The 26,262-nt window shown below is 49.6% G+C and overlaps 2 protein-coding genes across 2 annotated transcripts; one reads left to right on the top strand and one right to left on the bottom strand.

The window, feature by feature from the left end:
- Positions 1–19,536: 19,536 nt before the first annotated feature.
- On the bottom strand, positions 19,537–21,859 carry LOC147979212 (uncharacterized). The gene is made up of 4 exons (XM_087515084.1): positions 20,990–21,859; positions 20,780–20,905; positions 20,376–20,436; positions 19,537–19,619 (listed from the first exon to the last, which is right to left on the bottom strand). The coding sequence occupies exons 1-4, from the start codon at positions 21,857–21,859 to the stop codon at positions 19,537–19,539; spliced, it is 1,140 nt and encodes a 379-aa protein (XP_087371210.1).
- Positions 21,860–22,899: 1,040 nt separating this feature from the next.
- Positions 22,900–25,131, top strand: LOC147979211 (uncharacterized). Its single transcript, XM_087515083.1, has 3 exons — positions 22,900–22,907; positions 23,522–23,975; positions 24,736–25,131. The coding sequence occupies exons 1-3, from the start codon at positions 22,900–22,902 to the stop codon at positions 24,877–24,879; spliced, it is 606 nt and encodes a 201-aa protein (XP_087371209.1). The 3' UTR covers positions 24,880–25,131.
- Positions 25,132–26,262: the final 1,131 nt, after the last annotated feature.

Raw genomic sequence — 26,262 nt, 5'->3', positions numbered from 1 at the left:
GGACACCCCGTGCCCCTGAGCGACCAGCTGAAGCAACTGGTCGAGCTCCACAAGGCGGCCGAACAGGCCATGAAGGGCCTCATAGTTCGGCTGTGGCCTGGAGAGGCTCTGCCTGGGAGCTATTTCGGGCTGGTGCGGCGGCTGGTGGAGGCCTGTCCAAGGCTCGAAGTCATCAAGCGCTCCGTCTGCATTGAAGGTGCCCGTAGGGCCCTTGCCCGTGCGAAGGTGCACTGGGGCAAGCTGGATGCTGAGAAGCTTGTGAAGGACGGCCCACCGCCGAGGAAAGAGCATCGCAAGCCCAGAACTATTATAAGGATGTTCTGAAGGGTGCCTGCCTTGTGGCGGATGAATGTTCTAGAGATGTAATTTTTGAGTGAAACTTGCTCGTTTTGTCCTGTGCGCTGAAAACTTGTTCATATGCGCTAAGCAATGCTGTTGGAATTTAAAATATTACCTTCTGTGCGGCTGTTTATCAATTCTGAGAGATGGCTAGTCGTCGGCTTCTCCCCCCGTGCCGCTAGTGCTGGGGTGTTCGAGGATAAACCTGAGCGCTCTTTTTCCCATGTTTGGGTCCTTCGAGGGAGGCGCTCAGCCCAACGAACAAGGCAATCAGACTATAATGCGTGAACACTCTCACTTAGCCATAGAATTCTATAATTTTAAATTTCAGCGAAGCCCCTGGTATTCGGAAGACCGAGTTCGGGGCGCTATCCACGCCTTGGCCGGACGGAGCCAACTCCTCGCCCTATGCGGCATAAGTCTTTAAGGACTCGAAAAAACCTCTTGAACAGCGACGAGCTCTTGCTTCCTCATGACAGTCAGTTTTAGCTTTCTCCACTGAGGTGCTCGACCCAGCTCAACTGGGGCACAATCGCAGTGGTTCTCCTAGTGCTACCTTAGCCGATATAGCGGAACGTAAGGCACCAAAACATAGGAGCCGGGCAAACCCAACTATTGACCCAAGACATGATTCGGAGCCGATGCATATAATGCTATAAGTTCGGGGTGCCGCACTTGTTAAAGTGTTCGGACTTCTCACACCATGTTGAGGGGTACTGAAGCCCCTGGCGTATTTTGGCCGTACCAAAGTGTACGGGTGCAACATGTCATTAAGGAACATATAAAAAAAGTAATGCAAAAATAGACAAAAGCTATGCATTGTTTATTAAAGAGGGCTGTGATCAAAGCAGAATGATACAAATAATGCGATAAGCAAAAGGTTGGACTATTTAACATGTCCGTTCCAGGGGCAAGCTGCGGAATAGTATGCGAAACAGGTATATTGCTCGTGATAGAGACCACCTGGGAGTTCCGTAATGTGGCGTGGCTTGTCTGCTTCCCTGGTTCTTGCATCGTTTGTGCGGCAATTGAACTACCGAACAGGGCTTTCGAAGAATGGAGTCCTGAAAGTAAGAGAAAATTAAAAAATCGGCAGCCCCTGGTGCGGTTTAAGCCATGCTTCGGGCGTGCCGTGATGGTGCCCCTCCCCCTGTACCCATGGTATTTCTAGAGCGTAATTATGCATGCGAAGCACTGGCGTCGCCTTTTTGCTAGGGCTGGGGTTGGGGCCTCATTGCTATGCCTGCTCGGATCATGCCAGGCGGTCTTGTTGTAGGTTACTCCGGGCGCGCTTGACGGTGTCCGGTCGTTTAGTGGCCGGACTGGAGAGCTGTCTGGAGAGGCTGCTTTGTACTTCCGCTGCAAGGGCCGCCATGTGCTCCTTCGTTTGGAGGGAGCGTTCGGTGTTTCCATTGACCGTAATTACTCCTCGAGGGCCTGGCATCTTGAGCTTAAGGTATGCGTAGTGCGGTACCGCATTGAACTTGGCGAATGCGGTTCGCCCGAGCAGTACGTGATAGCCACTGCGGAATGGGACTATGTCGAAGATTAACTCCTCACTTCGGAAATTATTCGGAGATCTGAAGACCACTTCAAGTGTGACTGAGCCTGTACAGTTGGCCTCTACACCTGGTATTACGCCTTTAAAGGTCGTTTTGGTGGGCTTAATTCTCGAGGGATCTATGCCCATTTTCCGCACTGTATCCTGGTAAAGCAGGTTCAGGCTGCTGCCGCCGTCCATAAGGACTCTAGTGAGATGAAATCCGTCAATAATTGGGTCTAGAACCAATGCGGCGAATCCGCCATGACGGATGCTAGTGGGGTGGTCCCTTCGATCAAAGGTGATCGGGCAGGAGGACCATGGGTTGAACTTTGGGGCGATTGGCTCTACCGCGTATACGTCCCTTAACGTGCGCTTCCGCTCCCTCTTGGGGACGTGGGTTGCATATATCATGTTCACCGTCCGCACCTGTGGGGGAAAACCCTTCTGTCCACTGTTGTTCGGCGACCGGGGCTCTTCGTCGTCATCGCTATGCAGCCCCTTGTCTTCGTTTTCGGCATTTAATTTGCCTGCCTGCTTGAACACCCAACGATCCCTGTTGGTGTGATTGGACGGCTTTTCGGGGGTGCCATGTATCTGGCACAAGCGGTCGAGTATTCGGTCCAAACTGGACGGGCCCCTAGGATTCCTTTTGAATGGATTTTTCCGCTGACCGGATTTAGAGCCTCTGAATCCGGCATTAACTGCCGTATCCTCAGCATTGTCGCCGTTAATGCGGCGCTTCTACTTGCTGCGACGCGACCTGCCACTACTGTCCCTGGTATCCGAATTACCGGGGTTCTTGGTCATATTGTTGCTACGAGCAAGCCAGCTGTCTTCTCCCGCGCAAAAGCGGGTCATGAGTGTCGTGAGTGCTGCCATAGACTTCAGCTTTTCCTGTCCAAGGTGCCGGGCAAGCCACTCGTCACGGATATTGTGCTTGAAGGCTGCTAGGGCCTCGGCGTCCGGGCAGTCGACTATTTGTTTTTTCTTTGTTAGGAACCGTGTCCAGAATTGCCTGGCCGATTCCTCGGGCTGCTGAATTATGTGACTTAGGTCATCGGCGTGTGGGGGTCGCACATAAGTGCCCTGGAAATTGTCGAGGAATGCGGCTTCCAGGTCCTCCCAACAACTGATTGATCCTGTTGGCAAGCTGTTAAGCCAATGCCGAGCTGGTCCTTTAAGCTTGAGTGGGAGGTATTTGATGGCGTGGAAGTCATCGCCGCGGGCCATGTGGATATGAAGGAGATAATCCTCGATCCATACCGCAGGATCTGTTGTGCCATCATATGATTCGATGTTTACGGGTTTGAAACCCTCGGGGATTTGATGATCCATTATTTCGTCTATGAAGCATAGTGGGTGTGCGGCGCCTCTGTACTGGGCTACATCATGACGTAGCTCCAATGAGCTTTGTCTACTGTGTTCGGCCCTGCCGAATTTGTGGCCGGAGTGACGGTTACCGTCTCGAGTCGTGGGCCGCCCACGCGATCTGTAGATCGATCTTGTTTGCCTTGCCTTGTCCTCCAACATATCTTGTAGGTCTGGCGCATTTTCCCGTGCCTTGGTACGGGGTGCGGCTTGAGTGGAGGGCCGAGAGGCCTCTCTGTCGCGGCCACGATGTGGCCGATCGGCCGTATCGAGTGTAGGTGATGTAGGTTTAAGTGCTTCCTCCTCTAATCGGGGTAGCAACCTGTGCTTTGGGTAGCTCTTGGAGGGGCGTTCGAGTTTATGCTCTTCGGCCGCAAGGACTTCAGTACATCTGTCGACTAGCAAATCTTGATCAGCTCTAAGCTGTTGCTGTTTTTTCTTGAGGCTTCTTTCCGTGGCCATAAGCCTGCCTTGAAAATGCTCTTGCTCAACGGGATCCTCTGGCATGACGAATTCGTTGTCGTCGAGGCTTGCCTCGTCTTTGGAGGGAGGCATATAATTATCGTCCTTGACCTCTCTGTCTGCCGCTCTCTCATGAGGGCTGGTTTCTCCATCCTCCTGTGCTAAATCTTGCTGGAGGGGGTTTTCTTCTGCACTCTTCGGAGTATTATTATCTCCCGTGCTGGAATCACCGTATTTGTTTTGGCGGGATTTTGAGCAGCGCCGCTGACGCCGACGCTTAGGCTGTTTCTTGGAGGGGTCATCCTCCGCTGTTCCATCGCCATCTCCTTCTTTTGGGGTGTCCACCATGTATATGTCATATGACGAGGTGGCTTTCCAGGGCCCAATAGGCGCTGGTTCTTCATCGTCTCCATCATTGGCGTCCATACCGTCGATGTCTTCGGAGTCGAAGTCGAGCATGTCGGTTAAATCGTCGACAATGGCTACAAAGTGGGTGGTGGGTGGGCTTTGAATTTCTTCATCGTCTGTATCCCAACCTTGCTGACCGTAGTCCAGCCAGGGCTCTCCTGATAAAGAGAGAGACTTCAGTGTCTTCAGAATATCACCGAAAGGCGAGTGCTGAAAGATGTCCGCGACAGTAAACTCCATGATCGGTGCCCGATCGGATTCGATCGGCAGGGGCGCGGAGGGTTCGGAGTCCGGAGAGGAGTCCGACTCCTTGGAGTCACGAGTCTCGCAGAGTGCGGGGCTGGTGTTCGGCTCGATCGCCGTTGGGATCGCAGCCCCCGAGCCAGCGTCCAACCACCCATCCTCGATCAGCGCAGTTGGCTCCGAATTAAGGGTCGAAGCCGATGCGGGCGCGGCCTCCAGGGCGCTGTTCGGCGGTAGAGCTAGATCATGCTCGTCGTGACAGTGCGGCGCGCTCGGCAGTGGCTCGAATCCGCCGAAGATCAAGTCCCCGCGGATGTCAGCCGTGTAGTTTAAGCTTCCAAATCTGACCTAACGGCCAGGGGCATAGCTTTCGATCTGCTCTAGATGGCCAAGTGAATTGGCCCGCAGTGCGAAGCCGCCGAAGACGAAGATCTGTCCGGGGAGGAAGGTCTCACCCTGGACTGCATCGCTGTTGATGATCGTAGGAGCCATCGAGCCTGACAGCGACGACACAGAGGAACTCTCAATGAAAGCACCAATGTCGGTGTCAAAACCGGCGGATCTCGGGTAGGGGTCCCGAACTGTGCGTCTAGGCCGGATGGTAACAGGAGGCAAGGGACACGAAGTTTTACCCAGGTTCAGGCCCTCTCGATGGAGGTAAAACCCTACGTCCTGCTTGATTAATATTGATGATATGGGTAGTACAAGAGTAGATCTACCACGGGATCAGAGAGGCTAAACCCTAGAAGCTAGCCTATGGTATGATTGTTGTTGTGTCTGTTGTCCTACGGACTAAAACCCTTTGGTTTATATAGACACCGGAGAGGGTTAGGGTTACACAAAGTTGGTTACAATGGTAGGAGATCTACATATCCGTATCACCAAGCTTGCCTTCCACGCCAAGGAAAGTCCCTTCTGGACACGGGATGAAGTCTTCAATCTTGTATCTTCATAGTCCAGGAGTCCGGCTGAAGGTATAGTCCGGCCATCCGGACACCCCCTAATCCAGGACTCCCTCATCCACTATCTCAGACCTGCATCCTTTCTTAGCTTCATGTTCTTAGCCACTGGATGATCATCATTGTGGTCTGGAATCTTTGGCTTCAGTTTTCTGAGCACTAGTGGCTCATCATCCTCTTGGATGGCACTGGGGCCTTGTTCTTCTCTGCAGCTGGGATATTTCTTGTGGATCTCTTTGGAGCTAAAGTCTTGGGTGCAGCAGGTGGAGGTTTTGTCTTGGGCTTAGAGGGAGCAACACCAGTCTTAATGGCATCAACCATAAATTTTTGAGACTTGGCAGATGGTCCAACAACTTCCTCCTCCTTCTCCTCATCCCTCATCATGGATGGTCTACCAATAACTCTGGCATTAGTCTTCTTGACTCTCTCTTTCATTTTCTTCTTTCCATAAGTAGCTTCATCTTCCTCTCTGAACTCAAGTGTGAATTGCAAAGTCTCATGTGCAACAGTTGATTTTATCACTTTGGACATGGGAGCTCTCTTGGTAAGAGGTTTCTTTTGAAGTCCTGGCTTGGTGGTGGCAGCAACACCAACATACTCTTTCTTGACCACTTTCTTCTTGGAAGTTACCTCTTCCTCAATCACAAAATCTTCATCCTCACTGTCATAATTCCTCTTCTTCCTCTGTCTGGTAGCAGCTTTTGGCAAGTTTCTAGGAGTTGAGGGAGTCCTGGACTAAGGGGTCCTCGGGCGTCCGACCTATTGGATATGGGCCAGACTGATGGGCCGTGAAGATACAAAGGCCGAAGACTCTACCCATGTCCGGATGGGACTCTCCTTGGCGTGGAAGGCAAGCTTGGCGACCAAATATGAAGACTCCTTTCTCTGTAACCGACCTTATGTAACCCTAGATCCCTCCCGTGTCTATATAAACCGGAGGGCTAGGTCTGTAGATAGATCCAGATAATCATAGTCAGACGGGCTATACTTTTAGGGTTTAGCCATTATGATCTCGTGGTAGATCAACTCTTGTAATACTCATATTCATCAAGATCAATCAAGCAGGAAGTAGGGTATTACCTCCATAGAGAGGGCCCGAACCTGGGTAAACATTCTGTCCCCTGTCTCCTGTTACCATCGACCTCAGACACATAGTTCGGGACCCCCTACCCGAGATCCGCCGGTTTTGACACCGACATTGGTGCTTTCATTGAGAGTTCCATTGTGCCGTCGTCAAAAGGTTTGATGGCCCCTTCAATGATCTACAGCAACGCTGTCCAAGGGGAAGTCTTCCTCCCCGGACAGATCTTTGTGTTCGGCGGCTTCACACTATGGGCCAAGTCGCTTGGCCACCTGGAGCAGATCGAAAGCTATGCCCCTGACCACCAGGTCAGATTTTTGGAAACTTGAACTATGTCGCGGATATCCGTGGAGAATTGATCTTCGACAGATTCGAGACCACGACAGCCGCTCCCTGCCACCACGATGAACATGACGTAAATTTGTCATCGGTCCATACGCAGGAGATAGTACCTGTATGTAACACCCCGGATGTAATTTACCTTATTTGTACTCCAACTCTTGTCGTTTCTGGCACTAAGTTATTTTATTTCCTCGGTGTCGGGTTTTTGTCTCCGTGTGTTTTGTCTTTGTCATGCATCTCATATCATGTCATCATGTGCATTGCATTTGCATACGTGTTCGTCTCATGCATCCGAGCATTTTCCCCGTTGTCCGTTTTGCATTCCGGCGCTTCTATGTCCTCCGGTGTTCCTTTCTATCTCTTTTCGTGTGCGGGTGTTAAACGTTTTCGGATTGGACCGAGACTTGTCATGTGGCCTTGGTTTACTACCGGTAGACCGCCTGTCAAGTTTCGTGCCATTTGGACTTCGTTTGACACTCCAACGGTTAACCGAGGGACCGAAAAGGCCTCGTGTGTGTTGCAGCCCAACACCCCTCCAAAGTGGCCCAAAACCCACCTAAACCTCCTCCATCACCTAGAGCGTTCGATCACGATCGCGTGGCCGCAAACCGCACCTCATTTGGAGCTTCCTAGCCCCCTCTACCTCTATATAAAGGCCACTCCCCGAAAATTCCGGATCAAATCCTACCCTAACACTAGCCCCTTCGTCCTCAACGCGCCGGACACAACCGCGCCGCCAGTCCCGAGCCGCCACGTGGCGCCCGAGCCCACTTCGCCGCCTCCCGCCGCCGCCAGCCCGCGGGGCCCGTGGCCATCCCTCCCCGCCGCCCGACCGGGCCCGAGCCCTACCGCTCGCGCACCGCCCGCTCCGCCGCACTGCGCAGCTCGCCGGCCCCGCTGCCTCGCCATGCGCCTTACCGCCGCCACTGTCGACCTCCTCGCCCTGCCGCCCTGCCGGCGACCTCCGACGCCGCGCCGCCTTGGGCATCCGGCCCGGAGCCGCCGCGCCCACGTCGCGCCGACCACCTCGTCGTCCTCTTCGTCCTCTTCCCGGCCGGATCTGGCGGACTCCAACTCCGGCGACCTTGTACACAGCTCCGGCGAGCTCGGATCCGACGACCCTCGAATGGCGTGCAAACCCTAGATCTGGATCGGTTGACTTTCTCGCTCTCTTCCAGTATTTTTTTGCATACTTTGACATGCCATAACTTCCTCATCGCAGCTCCGATTCGTGCGTGTAGCATATCAAAATGTTCGTCTCGACGAGTACATCATTTCATCTCATTGCATCATTTTCATTTGAGCTCATCTTGATGCCTGAAATGCTGCTGGAAGAGGGTTATGTGGTGATTATTTCAGATCTGTTTCAGCAAATGCACTTCTGTCATTTTTGCCATGATTAATGTGGGCATGCTATGATCCTGAGCTCTACATGTGTTTTGAAGAATGCCATGTTATCTTTATAGGGGTGTATGCCATGTATTTTTGTGATCTTCGTGGTGACTAGCACAAGCATGCAAAGTAGCTTACTCAATGATGCTGATTTCAGGGACTTAGAATTTCACTAAGTCCTTGTCCTGTTATTGTTTTTATGCCATATGTTCATGTTGTTTCGTAGTGATCCATGCATTTTTTGGGCATGATCAGTAAGGATGTTTTGTAGATATTGTGGTGCTCTATCCATCCATGTCTTTGCTTGCAATTATGGAGCACCCTAGCTTGAGTCAATCGAGCTCTACTTTTGCTATAAAATGTTCCTGGCAGATTGTTAACATGTTTAGCAATTTTGCCGAGCTTGTTGTTGTTGATCCGTGCATGCTATGTTGTTGTTCTTGCCATGTCTAGCTTCTATGCCATGTCTACTTGCTGGATATATGCTTAGTTTATCATGCAATGCCTCATAGTGAGTGCATCGAGCTCGTAAACATGTCTACTCGTTATCTGTTTTGCCATGCTCCAGTTTTTCACTAAGTCTGAATCTGTTTATGTTTTTGCTATGTTCACATGCTTGCAGTTGTATTTTCTGATCCCTTTTGGCTCATGGTCACTAAGGGACTTTTGTTATATGCTTTGAGTAGCTTCATGCCATGCCTTGTTTTGCCATGATATGTTCCTGTAGCATGTAGTTTTCATGCTCTAAAGATTGCTTCCTGATGATAAATTCCTGACTTGTTAATTTCACTAAGTCTGAAACCTGTTATCTTTTGCACGTTTGCCATGCTTGTTTGAGCCTGTTATTGAGTGAATTAGCCGTAGCTCAGTGTTCATCTTTTGTCAAGAATCATGAGTGGATCCCTGCCATGTATTTTGTTGCCATGTTTGAGTTCAATAGCTGAATTATCTTGATGCATTTAGAAGGCTACTTGCTGTTTATCGCAGACCGGTGCCATATTTGTTTTGCTTGCCATTTTCAAACCGTGCATCCGATTCCGGCGATCTTTATATCGATTTCGACCGAAATCAACTCACCTTGCTAGTGGCACTCTTGGTTTTCCATGTTTAGGCCAGGTTCAATCATTCCTTTCCAAATCATGCATATGTAACACATATCGCATCCTGCATATCATACCATGTTTTGCATCATGTTGCTTGAGCATTGCACGTGGTTGATTGTGTTCCCTTTTGCTTGTTGTTCTTGTTTGGGTAGAGCCGGGAGACGAGTACGTGAACGAGGAGCCCGTTGAGTTCGCTTACGAGGATCAAGGCAACTCTGAGAACTTTGCAGGCAAGATGACCATACCCTCAAAATCACTTCTATCTTTGCTTGCTAGATGCTCGCTCTTTTGCTATGTACATGCTACGATACCTACCAGTTGCTTATCATGCCTCCCATATTGCCATGTCAAACCTCTAACCCACCATGTCCTAGCAAACCGTTGTTTGGCTATGTTACCGCTTTGCTCAGCCCCTCTTATAGCGTTGCTAGTTGCAGGTGAAGTTTGGAGATCGTTCCTTGTTCGAACTTGTTTATTGTTGGGATATCACCATATTATCTTGTTTATCTTAATGCACCTATATACTTGGTAAAGGGTGGAAGGCTCGGCCTTATGCCTGGTGTTTTGTTCCACTCTTGCCGCCCTAGTTTCCGTCATATCGGTGTTATGTTCCCGGATTTTGCGTTCCTTACACGGTTGGGTTATAATGGGAACCCCTTGACAGTTCGCCTTGAATAAAACTCCTCCAGCAATGCCCAACCTTGGTTACCATTCGCCACCTAGCCTCTTTTTCCCTTGGGTTTCCGGAGCCCAAGGGTCATCTTTATTAAACCCCCCCGGGCCAGTGCTCCTCTGAGTGTTGATCCGACCGAGTAGACTGCAGGGCCACCTCGGGGCAACTTGAGGGTTGGTTTTACTTGTAGTATGTATCATCTGAGTATGCCCTGAGAACGAGATATGTGCAGCTCCTATCAGGATTTGTGGGCACATTCGGGCGGTGTTGCTGGACTTGTTTTACCATTGTCAAGGATGTCTTGTAACCGGGATGCCGAGTCTGATCGGATTGTCTTGAGAGAAGGAATATCCTTCGTTGACCGTGAGAGCTTGTGATGGGGTAAGTTGGGACTCCCCTGCAGGGATTTGAACTTTCGAAAGTCGTGCCTGCGGTTATGGGAAGATGGGAATTTGTTAATGTCCGGTTGTAGATAACCTGAAACTTAACTTAATTAAAATACACCAACCGCGTGTGTAACCGTGATGGTCTCTTCTCGGCGGAGTTCGGGAAGTGAACACGGTGTTGGAGTAATGCTTGGCGTAGGTTGTTCTAGGATCACTTCTTGATCATAGTTGTTCGACCGTGCTTTTGCCTTCTCTTCTCGCCTCATTTGCGTTTGTTAGCCACCATATATGCTAGTCACTTGCTGCAGCTCCACATCATACCTTTGCCTTACCTATAAGCTTAAATAGTCTTGATCGCGAGGGTGTGAGATTGCTGAGTCCCCGTGACTCACAGTTTACTTCCAAAACCAGATGCAGGGACCGATGATACCGCTCCAGATGATATGGCCGAGCTCAAGTGGGAGTTCGATGAAGACTCTCGTCGTTACTACGTGTCTTTCCCAGATGATCAGTAGTGGTGCCCAGTTGGGGCGATCGGGGACTATGTCGCATTTGGGGGTTGATCTTTATTTTGGTTCCGTAGCCGGACCTTGAGTGTATTGGATGAATGTAATGGCTTACTTATGTATTTGTGTGATGTGGCGAGTGTAAGCCAACTATGTACCTTTCCCTTTATTGTATTACATGGGTTGTTTGCGAAGATTACCTCACTTGCGACATTGCCTTCAATGCGGTTATGCCTCTAAGTCGTGCTTCGACACATGGGAGATATAGCCGCATCGATGGCGTTACACTGTATCCGCTCTGGCCCTAGATCCGGGGCAGATCGCGCCATCCGAAGACGGGAAGCCCAACCCCGCCGCTGAAGCTGCAGACTCAGTGGCGTTGGAGCCGCACACAGACTTAACTTCAACTGACATCTATGTCACCGGAACCATGGACTCGTCTCTGGCTACAGGTTCCGAACCTTGTGCGTCTGCATACGTCGAGCTTGATAGGTCATTGATTGTCGAATTCAGCTCCGCGGACATCTTCCGACACTCGCCCTTGGGCGACGTGTTAAAATCGTTAAGAGCACTATCCTTAGCGGGGGGGGGGGGGGGGGGGCACAGCCGAATTTTATCCGGTTCGAACCAGAGGCTGATGACGGAGAATTTCGCTTCCCAGCCACCGCCCACTTCATAGCCATTGTCTAAGACTTAACTGACATGCTTGATTACGGCTCCGACGACATCAACGGTATGGACAAGGATGCTGGAGAAGAAGAGGCTCAAAACCCGCCGTTTACCGGACGCTGGACGGCCACTTCCTCGTATGATGCATACATGGTGGATGCACCAAAAGAGAATAGCGGCGATGACAAGGAAGATACAGTTGAGGAGAAACCTCCCGAGATACAATCAAAGCGCTGGTGTTAGCGGCGCCGCTCTAAGTCACGCCGCAGCAAAGATAGCAACACCGACACATGAGAAGATAACACTCCGGAAGGTGCCGAAGACAACAAAGACCCCGTTGATGCAACTGCCAAACATGATGAACGGGAAGATGGGCAAGATAGCCCTGGTAAACAGGCCACACACGAAGACTCGGAGGACAGTAATTATATTCCGCTCTCCGAGGATGAGGCGAGCCTCGGCACTGAGGATTTCATCGTGCCTGAGGAACCTCTTGAGCAGGAGTGCTTCAAGCGCCAGCTAATAGACACTGCAAGGAGCTTGAAAAAGAAGCAGCAGCAGCTTCGAGCTGACCAAGATCTGTTCAATGATAAATGGACCGATGTCCTAGAAGCCTAAGAATACAGCCTCAAGCGCCCAGCCAAAAGCTACCCGAAGCGCAAAATTGCTACCTCAGTTCGACGACGAGGTGCCGGAGCACATACCACCATCGCGCAATGCGGCTGACCGACCACCACGTAGTCGGGATAAAACGGTAACTCAAGACGAACACCAGCCCGCCCCGCCTCATCGCAAATGCAGAGGTAAAACAGCTCGCGGTCATACATATGACCTTCGACAGGACCTGAACAATAGAGCAGGACATACCAGATCAATCTACGGATCGCGAGGACGTGCCTCGACACGTGACGACGGCTATCTATTCGTACATGACAAACCTAGTCATGCGCGGGCCGAAAGACGCAGACGGACTCCATCGGAGCTACGTCGCGATGCAGCCCGATATAGAGGCACTGCAGACCCTCTTTGCTTCACTGATGAAGTCATGGAACATTGATACGTCTCCAACGTATCTATGATTTTTGATTGCTCCATGCTATATTATCTACTGTTTTGGACATTATTGGGCTTTATTATACACTTTTATATTATTTTTGGGACTAACCTACTAACCGGAGGCCCAGCCCAGAATTGCTGTTTTTTTTGCCTATTTTAGGGTTTCAAAGAAAAGGAATATCAAACGGAGTCCAAACGGAATGAAACCTTCGGGAACGTGATTTTTGGAACGAACAAGACCCAGGAGACTTGGACCCTACGTCAAGCAACCAACAGGGAGGCCACGAGGTAGGGGGGCGCGCATACCCCCCCAAGCGCGCCCTCCACCCTCGTGGGCCCCCTGTTGCTCCACCGACGTACTTCTTCCTCCCATATATACCCATATACCCTAAAAACTTCGGAGAGCACAATAGATCGGGAGTTCCGCTGCCAGAAGCCTTCGTAGCCACCGAAAACCAATCTAGACCAGTTCCGGCACCCTGCTGGAGGGGGAATCCCTCTCCGGTGGCCATCTTCATCATCCCGGTGCTCTCCATGACAAGGAGGGAGTAGTTCTCCCTCAGGGCTGAGGGTATGTACCAGTAGCTATGTGTTTGATCTCTCTCTCTCTCCCTCTCTCTCGTGTTCTTGAGGTGGTACGATCTTGATGTATCGCGAGCTTTGCTATTATAGTTGGATCTTATGATGTTTCTCCCCCTCTACTCTCTTGTAATGGATTGAGTTTTCCCTTTGAAGTTATCTTATCGGATTGAGTCTTTAAGGATTTGAGAACACTTGATGTATGTCTTGCGTGGGATACCCATGGTGACAATGGGGTATTCTATTGATCCACTTGATGTATGTTTTGGTGATCAACTTGCGGGTTCCGCCCATGAACCTATGCATAGGGGTTGGCACACGTTTTCGTCTTGACTCTCCGGTAGAATCTTTGGGGCACTCTTTGAAGTACTTTGTGTTGGTTTGAATAGATGAATCTAAGATTGTGTGATGCATATCGTATAATCATACCCACGGATACTTGATGTAACATTGGAGTATCTATGTGACATTAGGGTTTTGGTTGATTTGTGTCTTGAGGTGTTATTCTAGTACGAACTCTATGATATATTGAACGGAAAGAATATCTTCGTGTTATTTTACTACAGACTGTTGAATAGATCGATCAGAAAGAATAACTTTGAGGTGGTTTCATACCCTACCATAATATCTTCGTTTGTTCTCCGCTATTAGTGACTTTGGAGTGACTCTTTGTTGCATGTTGAGGGATAGTTATATGATCCAATTATGTTATTATTGTTGAGAGAACTTGCACTAGTGAAAGTATGAACCCTAGTCCTTGTTTCAATGCATTGCAATACCGTTTGTGCTCACTTTTATCATTAGTTACCTTGCTGTTTTTATATTTTCAGATTACAAAAACCTTTATCTACCATCCATATACCACTTGTATCACCATCTCTTTGCTGAACTAGTGCACCTACACAATTTACTATTGTATTGGGTGTGTTGGGGACACAAGAGACTCTTTGTTATTTGGTTGCAGGGTTGCTTGAGAGAGACCATCTTCATCCTACGCCTCCTACTGTAGGATCGAAAGTATGTCTAGAGGGGGGTGATTAGACTACTTGACCAAATAAAAACTTAACCTTTTCCCAATTTTAGTTCTTGGCAGATTTGAGCTAATTTAGGACAAGTCAAGCAATCATCACATAATTCAAGCAAGCATGCAAAGAGTATATTGGCAGCGGAAAGTAAAGCATGCAACTTGCAAGAATGTAAAGGGAAGGGTTTGGAGAATTCAAACACAATTGGAGACATGGATGTTTTTCCCGTGGTTCGGATAGGTGGTGCTATCCTACATCCACGTTGATGGAGACTTCAACCCACGAAGGGTAATGGTTGCACGAGTCCACACAGGGCTCCACCCAAGGGTAACGGTTGCGCGAGTCCACACAGGGCTCCACCCACGAAGGGTCCACGAAGAATCAACCACCCACAAAGGGTCCACGAAGAAGCAACCTTGTCTATCCCACCATGGCCATCGCCCACACAGGACTTGCCTCACTAGCGGTAGATCTTCACGAAGTAGGCGATCTCCTTGCCCTTACAAACTTCTTGGTTCACTCCACAATCTTGTCGGAGGCTCCCAAGTGACACCTAGCCAATCTAGGAGACACCACTCTCCAAGAAGTAACAAATGGTGTGTAGGTAATGAACTCCTTGCTCTTGTGCTTCAAATGATAGTCTCCCCAACACTCAACTCTCTCTCATAGGATTTGGATTTGGTGGAAAGAAGGTTTGAGTGGAAAGCAACTTGGGAAGGCTAGAGATCAAGATTCATATGGTAGGAATGGAATATCTTGGTCTCAACACATGAGTAGGTGGTTCTCTCTCAGAACATATGAGTTGGAATGGTGTGTGTGTTCTGATGGCTCTCTCATCGAATGAGGAGGAGGTGGAGGGGTATATATAGCCTCCACACAAAATCCAACCGTTACACAGTTTTTCAATCTCGGTGGGACCGAATCAATAAGCTCGGTCGGACCGAAAATGTAAACCTAGTGACCGTTAGTGATTTTCGGTGGGACTGACATGCAACTCGGTAGGACCAATATGGTTAGGGTTTGGGCATAACGTAATCTCGGTGAGACCGATTACACAAACTCGGTGAGACCGAATTTGGTAATTAGCTAACCAGAGAGTTGGTCAGGCAAACTCGGTGGGACCGATTTGCTCTTTCGGTGAGACTGAGTGGAACTCGATGAAACCGAAAAGTTACAAAGGGGAAACACTGAGTTTACATTGCAATCTCGGTGGGACCGATTCGCTCTTTCGGTGAGACCAAAAAGTTACGAAAGGGAAACAGAGAGTTTGCAATCCCATCTCGGTGAGACCGAGATCCTTATCGGTAGAACCAAATTGCTAGGGTTTGGCAGTGGCTTATGACAAGTGAAACTCGGTGGCGCCGGATAGGAAGAATCGGTAGGACCGAGTTTGGCTTAGGGTTTAGGTCATATGTGGATATGGGAAAGTAGTTAAGGGTTTTGGAGCATATCACTAAGCACATGAAGCAAGAGGCTCATTAAGCAATACCTCATCCCTCCTTGATAGTATTGGCTTTTCCTAAAGACTCAATGTGATCTTGGATCACTAAAATATAAAATGAAGAGTCTTGAGCTTTTGAGCTTGAGCCAATCCTTTTTCCTTAGCATTTTGAGGGTTCCACTTTCACATCCATGCCATGCCAATCATTGAGCTTTCCTGAAATAATCATCTTGGAATAGCATTAGCTCAATGAGCTATATGTTGTTATGAATTACCAAAACCACCTAGGGATAGTTGCACTTTCACCTACGGATTGATAAACCTTAGTTCATCCACTTGATGGAAATTTGCTACTGTCCTACAAACCTCTGCACTTGGAGGCCCAACAACGTCTACAAGAAGAAGGTTGTGTAGTACACATCAAACATGAATTCCCAGAAGGGTTCAAACCCGTGAATATCGAATCATACGATGGAACCATAGATCCTGCATTATGGATCGAAGACTTCATTCTCCATATTCATATGGCCCACGGCGATGACCTTCATGCCATTAAATACCCCCCCTAAAACTCAAAGGACCAGCCTGGCACTGGCTGAACAGCCTGCCCAAAAATTCCATCGGACGCTGATGACTTAAGCCATATAGTTCAATAGCCCGGAGAGTCAGCCAGGAAATTCTGGACTAGGTTCCTAACTAAAAAGAACCAGATCGTCGACTGTCCGGATGCCGAAGCCCTAGCGGCCTTTAAACACAACATTCAGGATGAATGGCTCGCTCGCCACCTCGGCCAAGAAAAGACGAAGTCCATGGCAGCCCTCACGGCACTCATGACCCGCTTTTGTGCGGGCAAGGATAGTTTGCTGGCCCGTAGAAAAAACAATGCAAGCGATGCCGGCACCCTTGAAGCCAGAAATAGCAATGACAAGTCCCGACGCAATAGACATAAGCGTCGAAACAACAATGACAACACCGATGATATGGTGGTCAATGCCGGATTCAATGGCTCTAAGTCCGGTCAGCGGAAGAAGCCGTTCAAAAAGAACAATTCAGGCTCATCCAGCTTGGACCGCATACTTGATCATCCGTGCCAGATTCATGGCACCCCGGACAAACCTCCCAATCATACCAACAGAGATTGTTGGGTTTTCAAACAGGCCGGCAAGTTAAATGCCGAAAGCAAGGAGAAGGGATCGTAGAGCGAGGACGATGACGAGGAGCCCCGGCCACCGAACACAGGGGACAGAAGAAGTTTCCCCCTCAGGTCAAAATGGTGAACATGATATATGCTACCCACATCCCCAAGAGGGAGCGCAAGCGCGTGCTTAGGGACATCTATGCGATAGAGCCAGTCCCCCCAAAATTTAATCCATGGTCGTCATGCCCGATCACCTTCGATCATCGGGATCACCCGACCAGTATCCATCACAACGGTTCAGCCGCACTGGTCCTGGACCCAATAATTGATGGGTTCCACCTGACGCGAGTCCTCATGGACGGTGGTAGCAGCCTCAACCTGCTCTATCAGGATACAGTGTGCAAAATGGGCATCAATCCATCACGGATCAAGCCCACAAAGACTACGTTTAAATTAGTCATACCAGGTGTAGAGGCCCGCTGTACGGGCTCAATCACACTAAAGGTTGTCTTCGGATCTTCGGACAACTTCCGAAGCGAGGAGTTAATCTTCGATATCGTCCCTTTTCGTAGTGGCTATCATGCACCGCTCAGATGAACCGCATTTGCTCGATTCAACGCAGTGCCACATGACGCTTATCTCAAGCTCAAGATGCCCAGACTACGAGGCGTCATAACAGTTAATGGAAACACGGAACGCTCCCTCCGCACTGAGGAGCACATCGCTGCCTTAGCAGCAGAAGTACAGATCGGCCTTTTTAAGCAGAACCTTAATTCGGCGGCCGATCCCCCGAACACTGTCAAGAGAGTCCGAACTAGTCTGCAGCACGACAGCTTGGCTCGTCAAGAGCTCGACTAGCAATTCGGCCTCCGTCCCAGTCCCGACCAAGTGGCGGCAATTGTACCGCACGTACATAACTACGCACTAAAAATACCATGGGCACAGATGGAGGCATAACCAGCTTGTGATCCACAATACGGCTCGACCGCCTCGGACACACATACTTTCACTGTTTCCTTTTTTCTCCTTTTTTTCAGGTTTCTTTTTCACAAGCCTTCCTTGACGGCTCGACCATCGATTCTTTTCGAAGGATAAATGCACCAAGATGACAGGAAGTATGGACGCATTGGAGAAATTTTAGGTGGTTTCTCTAACGATCCCTCTACCTGTTTTCGGGACCCACACACAGCTCTCCCTTGGTTAAGGCATATTAAATGGCCTTCTGCTTATTGGACTACTTTTATAAATGCGCCTTTACGCACCAATGAAATTATAAGGGAAACAATGCGGCACAAATTTTAAGGCTCTAGCTTACTACCTTTCCTTCTTTTTCTTTTTTGGTAACTTTATCAGATATCACCCGTACACTCTGGTGCATTTCAATTTGCCAGGGGCTTCAGAGCGCCCCACAACATGGCAACAAAAGTCCGAACACTTTTATAGTATAGTTCGGCACCCCGAATTTAGCACTATATGCATTGGCTCCGAATCATGTCTTTGGTCAACAGTTGGGTTACCCGGCTCTTGTGCTTACTACCTTACGTTTCGCTGTATCGGCTAGGGTAGTAAAGGGAGAACTACTGCGATTGTGCCCTGGTTTACCCGGATGAGCACCTTAGTAGAGAAAGCCGAAAACTGACTATCATGATGCGGCGAGAGCCGGTCAGCCCTTCGGAGGTCTCAAATCCTTAGAGATTTTTTCCGCATTACGCGAGAGATTGGTACATACCCGATCAGGTGTTTACATCATCCTAGTTCGGATACTAGGGGTTGCGCCTATATTTCTATTGTCAAACTCCTATGGCTAAGTGAGGGTGCTAAAGCCGCATAGTCCGATTGCCTGATTCGTTGCGCTAAACACCTCCTTCAAGGACCAAACAATTGGATCGAGAGTGTTTAGATTACATCCAGAACACCCCCGTACTGCCTACATGGGGGCAGAAGCCGACGACTGGCTAACTCTTAGATTTAACACAACACGGCCGCACAGGAGGAGAAATTCTTGAAATAACAAACATTATATTACAAAACGACTTCGTTTCATCATACAAGGCAGAGACAACATGAATGTATTCATTCAAAAATAATGTCTTGTGCACATTGCGTTGCTACAATACGAGAACCCTCCAGGACATCTGCAAAATACCGCTCGGGTGTGTGGTGCTCCTTGCCCTCTAGCGGTCCCTCGGTCGTAAGCTTCACGACGTCCATCTTCACCCACCACACCTTGACGCGGGTGAAGGCCATGCGCGCACCCTCAATGCAGGTCGATCGCTTGACGACGTCCAACCAAGGACAGGCATTCACGAGCCGCTTCATGAGCCCGAAGTAGCTGCCGGGCATAACTTCGGCAGGTTACAGCCAGATTATTAAATCCTTCATGGCCAGTTCGGCCACCCTATGCAGCTCGACCAGCTGTTTTAGCTGATCGCTAAAGGGCACTGGATGTTCTGGCGCAAGATATTGCGACTAGAATAGCTTCTCCATTGAGCTCCCCTCTTCGGCTCGGAAGAACTCTGCAGCATCAGAAACACTGCGCGGCAGATCTGCAAACGCCCCTGGAGAACTCCAAATCCTGGTTAGTAAGAAATACTTCTTCTTCACATAGTTGCTTTGCATACTAAACGCCTTACCCGCCGCGATTTTCTTGGCCTCCTGGATCTCCTGGAGGGCGCCCTGGGCCTCACCCCGGGCCTCTTCTGCGCTTTGGCGGGCCTTTGCAAGTTTGTTCTCTCGATTCGAAACATCACGCTCCAAGGATTCACATTTCTTAACTGCATCCTGGAGCTCTTGTTGGACTTCATCAAGCCTGGCCTCGTGCTGCTATCGAGCGGCTTTTTCCTTGGTGGCCTTCTCCTCGGCCTCGGCCAGGGCCTGTTTAAGGACATCGACCTCGATCGCCGCTCCTACGCATGCCATTGCACTATGTTCAATACACATTAATAACTCTTTCCAAAATATATAGCCAGCCAGTACATACCTTGCTGGTCTTCCAGCTGCTTTCTCGCTTGGCCGAGCTCCTGCTCGGCCCGAGACTTCGGCAGTGTGCACGGTCGCGGCCAGCAACAACGCTTGCTTATTCATATAAGACATCTAGTTAGTTCCCTGCAAAAATAAATTGATCCTCTATCCGTCTTTTCTTTCCGAACATCGGATAGTGTCTCAGGGCCTACTGTCTATATGGGGATTTTCTCTTTTGTGTCGCTTACCTCAAAACCTGTCAGCAGGCTGCTACAGGCTTTGGTTAGTCCGCTCTTGACAGATTGAACCCTCTCAATCACCGTACCCATAAGGATACAGTGTTCATCCATAATGGAAGCGCCTCGTAGCATTTGCAGTAGGTTATCCGGTGCTTCTGGTTGGAAAGAGGTCACCGGCGGAACAGGCACACCCCCTTCTTTTGAAGGAGGTTGCTCGCTGGATTCCGGAGCCGTATAGGTCTCCGGAATCGTATTCGGCTGGGGGCCGAATTGAGAAAGGCCCCCATCCCCAGTCGCCATGGGGGTCTGCTCCCCCATGTGTCTGGCAGCCGAGGCTTCGCCCTCTGGCGCCACCCTGGCGGCCTCCTGAACCTCTCCCTTGCCGGGGAATGTCCTTTGGGACAACACCTCGTCGTCGCCCTTGGTCGTGGGAGAGTGAGCGGCCAGCGGTGACTCGCTGACCATCGCCTTTGAATCCAACAAACCTCTTGATGAGGATCACTGGGAGCTGTCGTGGGCCGGACTGCAATGGCATCATTTAAACATATTAATATCATGAAGCAAGAGAGGCCGGATGTATGGACGTGTGCGGGTTTTTAGTAGTACGACGCGGCCAAAGGCTTGTTTCGGGGGCATCGCTCCAGGCTTCTGTCGATGTCCCATGTGGAGTTATCCACAGGGGGACCCTTCCCCCTCTTGGGCGCCTCTGCCTCCAGATTTATGGAGGCCACCCTCTTCTTCCTCCCCCCATCAGGGGGAGAGGTGCTTTCTTCCTCCTCCTCGTCATTATCTTTGGCGACGGAGGAGAGAGTCTTGTCTTCGGACGACACATCCGAGGCTCCTTTGCGGTAGAGGCCACTCCGGACCCCCTTGGCCTTCTTCTCCGATGCCTTATAGGGCACCGGCACCAGCATCTTCGCCAGGAGCGGGATGACTGGTTCCTCGGGCAGCGGAGCCAAACAATGAATCCGCTCCGCCCTCTTCGTCCATACCTGAAAAAACAATAGTGATAAGGTTTAGATATCCTCCTTGAAGCAAGCAAGTAGAGGATGCATCTGGAGACATGAAAGGCTTACCGCATTAGCAGAATGGGTAATATCGTGCCTGTGGTCCGAATCTATGGCGGGCGGCGTCTCATTGCCCTTAAAGAGCAACTTCCAGGCATCTTCGTGAGTGGTGCCGAAGAGCCTTTCCAAAGTTTTGTGCTTCTTTGGGTCGAATGCCCATAAGGGGCAGCTTCGGCTCTGGCATGGGAGGATCCGGCGAACCAGCATCACCTGGATTACGTCAACGAGCTTGATGTTTTTATCTAGCATGCTTTGAATGCGCATTTGCAGCGCTATCAGCTTGTCCGACGAAGACCAATTCGGTCCTTTCTCTATCCAGGAGGTCAGCCGCATTGGGGCTCCAGACTTGAATTCGGATGCCGCAGCCCAGGTGGCGCCTCGGGGCTCTGTGATGTAGAACCACAGTTTTTGCCACTCCTTGACGGTCTCCACAAAAGTGCCCTGGAGCCATGTGACATTGGGCATCTTGCTCACCATGGCGCCTCCGCACTCCGCGTGCTGTCCGTCCACCACCTTCGGCTTCACGTTGAAGATCTTGAGCCACAGTCCGAAGTGGGGTTGGATGCGAAGGAAGGCCTCACACACGACAATGAATGCTGTGATGTTGTGGAAGGAGTTCGGGGCTAGATCATGGAAATCTAGCCCGTAATAGAACATAAGCCCACGGACGAAAGGGTGGAGAGGAAACCCTAACCCGCGGACGAAATGAGGGATGAACACCACCCTCTCGTTGGGCTTCGGGGTGGGGACGATTTGCCCCTTAGCTGGTAGCCGATGGGCGATTTCTTTCGCCAGATACCCAGCCTCCCGAAGCTTGGTGATGTCCTTCTCCCTAATGGAGGAGGCCGTCCACTTTCCTTGCCCTCCAGATCCGGACATGGCTGAGGGCTTCCTTGAGGCGGAAAGAATGAGAACTTGGGTGCTGGAGCTCGAGAACGGAAGGGCAGAGAAAGAGAGAAGGCGTGTGTGAAGAAAGGGAGTCCTTATCTCCTTATAAAGGCAGTGAATATCAAGCGCCTCCCCACTAGCCTTAAAACTCGCCTGTTCCCAAGGGTTGTGTAAACGGCACGGTTATATTACCCACGCTCGTATTCATGAGAATCCCGCAATAAGGGGACACGATCTCTGCTTCGACAAGACGTGCGTATTAAAACCGTGTCTCGAAACGTGGTACTACAGACGGAAAATGGTTCGAAATGATGACCAAGTAGGCATGCTGTCACATTACAAAAGGTCTGTCAGCGGATTGGACTCGTGCAAATATTATATTCTCTGCGGTTGTGTGTGGTACTTGTGTTGCAGATCCGGACATGTTCATTGTGACCGAAGACTATCATGGAGTATTCATAAAGGGGAACCCGCCTTGCAATGCCGAAAACAATCTGTGCGCCGGATACCTCGTCATTGAAGTCTGGTTCAGGGGTTACCGAGGGAGTCCTGGACTAAGGGGTCCTCGGGCGTCCGACCTATTGGATATGGGCCGGACTGATGGTCCGTGAATATACAAAGGCCGAAGACTCTACCCGTGCCTGGATGGGACTCTCCTTGGTGTGGAAGGCAAGCTTGGTGACCGAATATGAAGATTCCTTTCCCTGTAACCGAGCTTATGTAACCCTAGATCCCTCCTGTGTCTATATAAACCGGAGGGCTATGTCTGTAGATAGATCCGGATAATCATGGTCAGACAGGCTAGACTTTTAGGGTTTAGCCATTACGATCTCGTGGTAGATCAACTCTTGTAATACTCATATTCATTAAGATCAATCAAGCAGGAAGTAGGGTATTACCTCCATAGAGAGGGCCCAAACCTGACAATGGCAAGAATACATGCAATAACTTTGTGCATTGAATTGGATAAAGGAGTTTGTACAAAGGGCTCGAACCATACCCTAACTCGGTGATGGCTCACTACGGCGACAATGGCGAGGTGATTCCCGGTGACGGCGGCGGAGACCTGCGACGACTACGCATAGGTAGAGACGACGATGATCCGGAGACCAATAGCGGCAGCAATGGGGGGGGCACGGGTGTTTGAAAATTTCCAAATGTCGGGCCACGGCATATATATACCCATTAGCTGTCAGTGGCGCCGAGTGAAATGGCTCGGTGGCACGTAGATGCAAAACTGCTTGCAGTTGCTGCAACTTGCTGAGACCGAATAGTTCTAATCGGTGGCACTGAGGTGAAAACCAAGATCAATCTAGTGGTTTCGATGGGACCGGATATGAATGTGTTGGTATGATCGAAATTCACTAGAAGGTTTTGGAAGTCAGCCCTTGACGGATCGGTGGCTCCGAGTGCTCCTCACCCGGAGGGTCCGAAAAAAACTTGTTCAAATTTTGTGATGTAGCATGAAAAGAATTTGAGGAAAGAAAAATCATAGATAGCTAGAGGAAGTACTTAGGCATTCTTGTCCAACCAAAATTAACGATGTGTATATATATATAGGACAATACTATTCTAATCTCAAGATTAGAATAGCTATTCTGATCATAGCGCCCTATATAGCGCGATTGGACGTTCTTGAGATCTTGAAAAAAGACCCGAACAACCGTCCCCCACCTTGTGCACTTCTCACTCTTCCACTCGATCCCCCGACCCCCCCGTGCCGCCGCCCCTAACCCAGCGCGCCGCCGCCACCCGGAAACCCCAGTCGCCGTCGCCGCCGCGCCCCCATCCCTGGCAACCCCAGGGGCCGCCGCCCCCGCCGCGGGGCCTAGATCCACACGCAGACGCCAGGCTTGGATCCCACACGACGTCTCCCACCAGCGCGGCCTCCGGCCACCTTCTACGGCCGCCGCGCCTCCCCAGGACGTCCACCCGCCGCCGCCACGGGTCCCCATCGCCTCCCCCGCCGCCGCTGCCACTGATCCCCGTCGCCTCCCCTCATCGCCACCGCGGCTCCCCAAGACCACCACCCGAGCAACCACTGCGGTCCTGGATCTCGCGAGCCGTGGATCTCGTGCGCCGCCTCCGAGCCGTGGATCCCGCTCAGGTCAACTTCGCCAAAGCCACCAGTCCGATGGGTAGTGCATGGGAGGTTGTGCTGATCCAGCTAGGTACTCCGTCCACGAGCACGGCGCGTCAATGGGTGCCTCCTCCTCCTATTCACTCCAACCCCGAGCGCGGCATCTCCACGCTCCATTCGCCGGCGACCACCAGCCCACGTGCAGATTGGGCACTACCTGCAGGTGGACGAGAATGTCGACCTGCAGCAGCAAGGGGCCTCGACCTGCAGCTGGCCAAGGGCCGCCACAACGATCCACCACTTACAGTCGGCACTGCACACCCTGGCCGTTCAACCTCGCCGTATATCAAGTCGTTCAACTCTGCCCCTGCTCCTCGTGGATGACCTTCAGTCAAGAATGAACACAAAATATCAACCAATTCGTTACAGTGTAGTTTTCCTGATTAGCTTCACATGAACGCGTCACATGCAGCCTAGTGAGTAGCTTCCACTGATCCTGTAAGAAGCAAATCATCTTAGTTAAAGGCGATGAATGTGCTCCCTAATTGTGCTGTAGTGTACAAAGAGTAGATGACAAGAAAGGTAGATTGCCATGGAAGTGGCGTGGGATGTTGGCTATGTCAGGAGCACAAGCAATGTGAGACTGAGACCAAAAGTCTGGGCCTCAAACTTCCATCACAATTTGACAGCAAACTTTTATCCATGTGGTGTTTGCTGATGCAGCCATGAGTGTAGCATAGCCCAGTGTCCTGTGGGAAGAAAGCTGATTTGTTTCTTATGTTGGCAGGCGAAGCAGGTGCAGAAATGCATGGAGGCACTGGACGTGCTCAAGGTGTTGAACGCACGGCTGCAGATGGTGGTGGTGACCACCAAGTGGGAGATGTTCGACAACAGCCCCCCGGTCACCACCAAGTGGGAGATCTTCAACTGAATTAAGCACCAGCAACAACAGAGATTTTTTGTTTATACAGAGTGTCTATTTTCGTGTCATCAGTTTTGGTGTCTTGTTCCTTGCCCATTATTCGTTTTTGTAATCGCCGTGAGCTGGTTTAGGTTAGTAGGTCGCAGTAGGACCCCGAATCCCACCGTTTGTTTCGTCCGTTTGTAATCATCGTCGTCGTTGTCACACCCGCTCGATTGATGGATCTTACTTCAATAAACAGCAAAGCAGCATTGTTCTTTAGTGTGCTCCCGAGAGTGCATTGTGTACTGATGGTGTGGAGATTTGTGCATGAAGCAATGGTTGATGGGTTTCACTCATAGATAAGCTAGCATATGGGATTATGTTATGCTCTTCGGAGCTACTAGCACCGTACTAGTGGCCTGGTAGTGGCGACGCGTAAATTGTTTGTGAGAACTTTATGATCCACGTTCGCTTCAAAAAATTCACTCTGTTTTTTGAACTCTACGCAAGAACTTTATGCTCTTTCAAATGTGTGCATTTGTATTTGTGCAAATTGCATGTAGCACACGAAGTGTATTTGTGTTGTTTGTGTGTAATTTTTTTGAATTATAATAGCATGTGAAGTTCATGTTTCAGAAATTCATAAGTTCACGTGTACCACATACTGAAGAAATTCATCAATGAAAAAAATGACTGCCTAGGCCATTCCACCGACAGCAAAAAATGTCGCGATAAAAAAAACTGCATAAGATATAACATAGTAAGTTCATAGAAGTGGTGGAAAAACATAATTTTGTTTTGTAAGTTTAACCATTTCTAAAAAATACCTTGAAGTTCAAACTTAAATAATAGGACGGTTTCAATGTTTATTACAAACATGTAATTTTCCCTGTTACTATAGAATAAACCAAGAACTTCAAAAACTAAAAATGGAGCAGTTCGGAAAGTTTATAAAAAATGGTGTTTCTACATTTTACTAAAAAATTGGAGAAGTTCACATTTAAAAAACATAGAAGTTCAAAATGCTTATAAAAGACCAAGAAGGTCAAATTAAGAAAACCGAGCAGTTTAAAAAGTTTGTAAACATGGATCTGCCACTGTTTTTTTAAGATCCAGAAGTTCAACTTTAAATATTTGAGCAGGTCGATATTTATTACATAACTAGGACTTTTCCTGTTACTAATGAATAACACCAAGAAATCCAAAATTAAAAAATATGAAGTTATTTAATGTTTACAAAAACTCATATTTTCCCCAATGCTAAAGATTAAAACCAATAAAAAAGTAGAGCGGTTCAATGTCTATAAAAAACTCAGATATTTTCACGTAACCAAAGAGAAGTTCAGATTGATAACTACGAGAAGGTCACATACTACACGGTGTGCATTTGGTATTAAAAAGAAGAATGAA

Source organism: Triticum urartu, chromosome 3A, assembly GCF_056163025.1.
Source record: "Triticum urartu cultivar PI428250 chromosome 3A, HENAU_Tu73, whole genome shotgun sequence".
Taxonomy (NCBI): Eukaryota; Viridiplantae; Streptophyta; class Magnoliopsida; order Poales; family Poaceae; genus Triticum; species Triticum urartu.
Note: the sequence above shows the minus strand (reverse complement) of the source record. Positions and strands in the feature narration are given on the sequence as shown.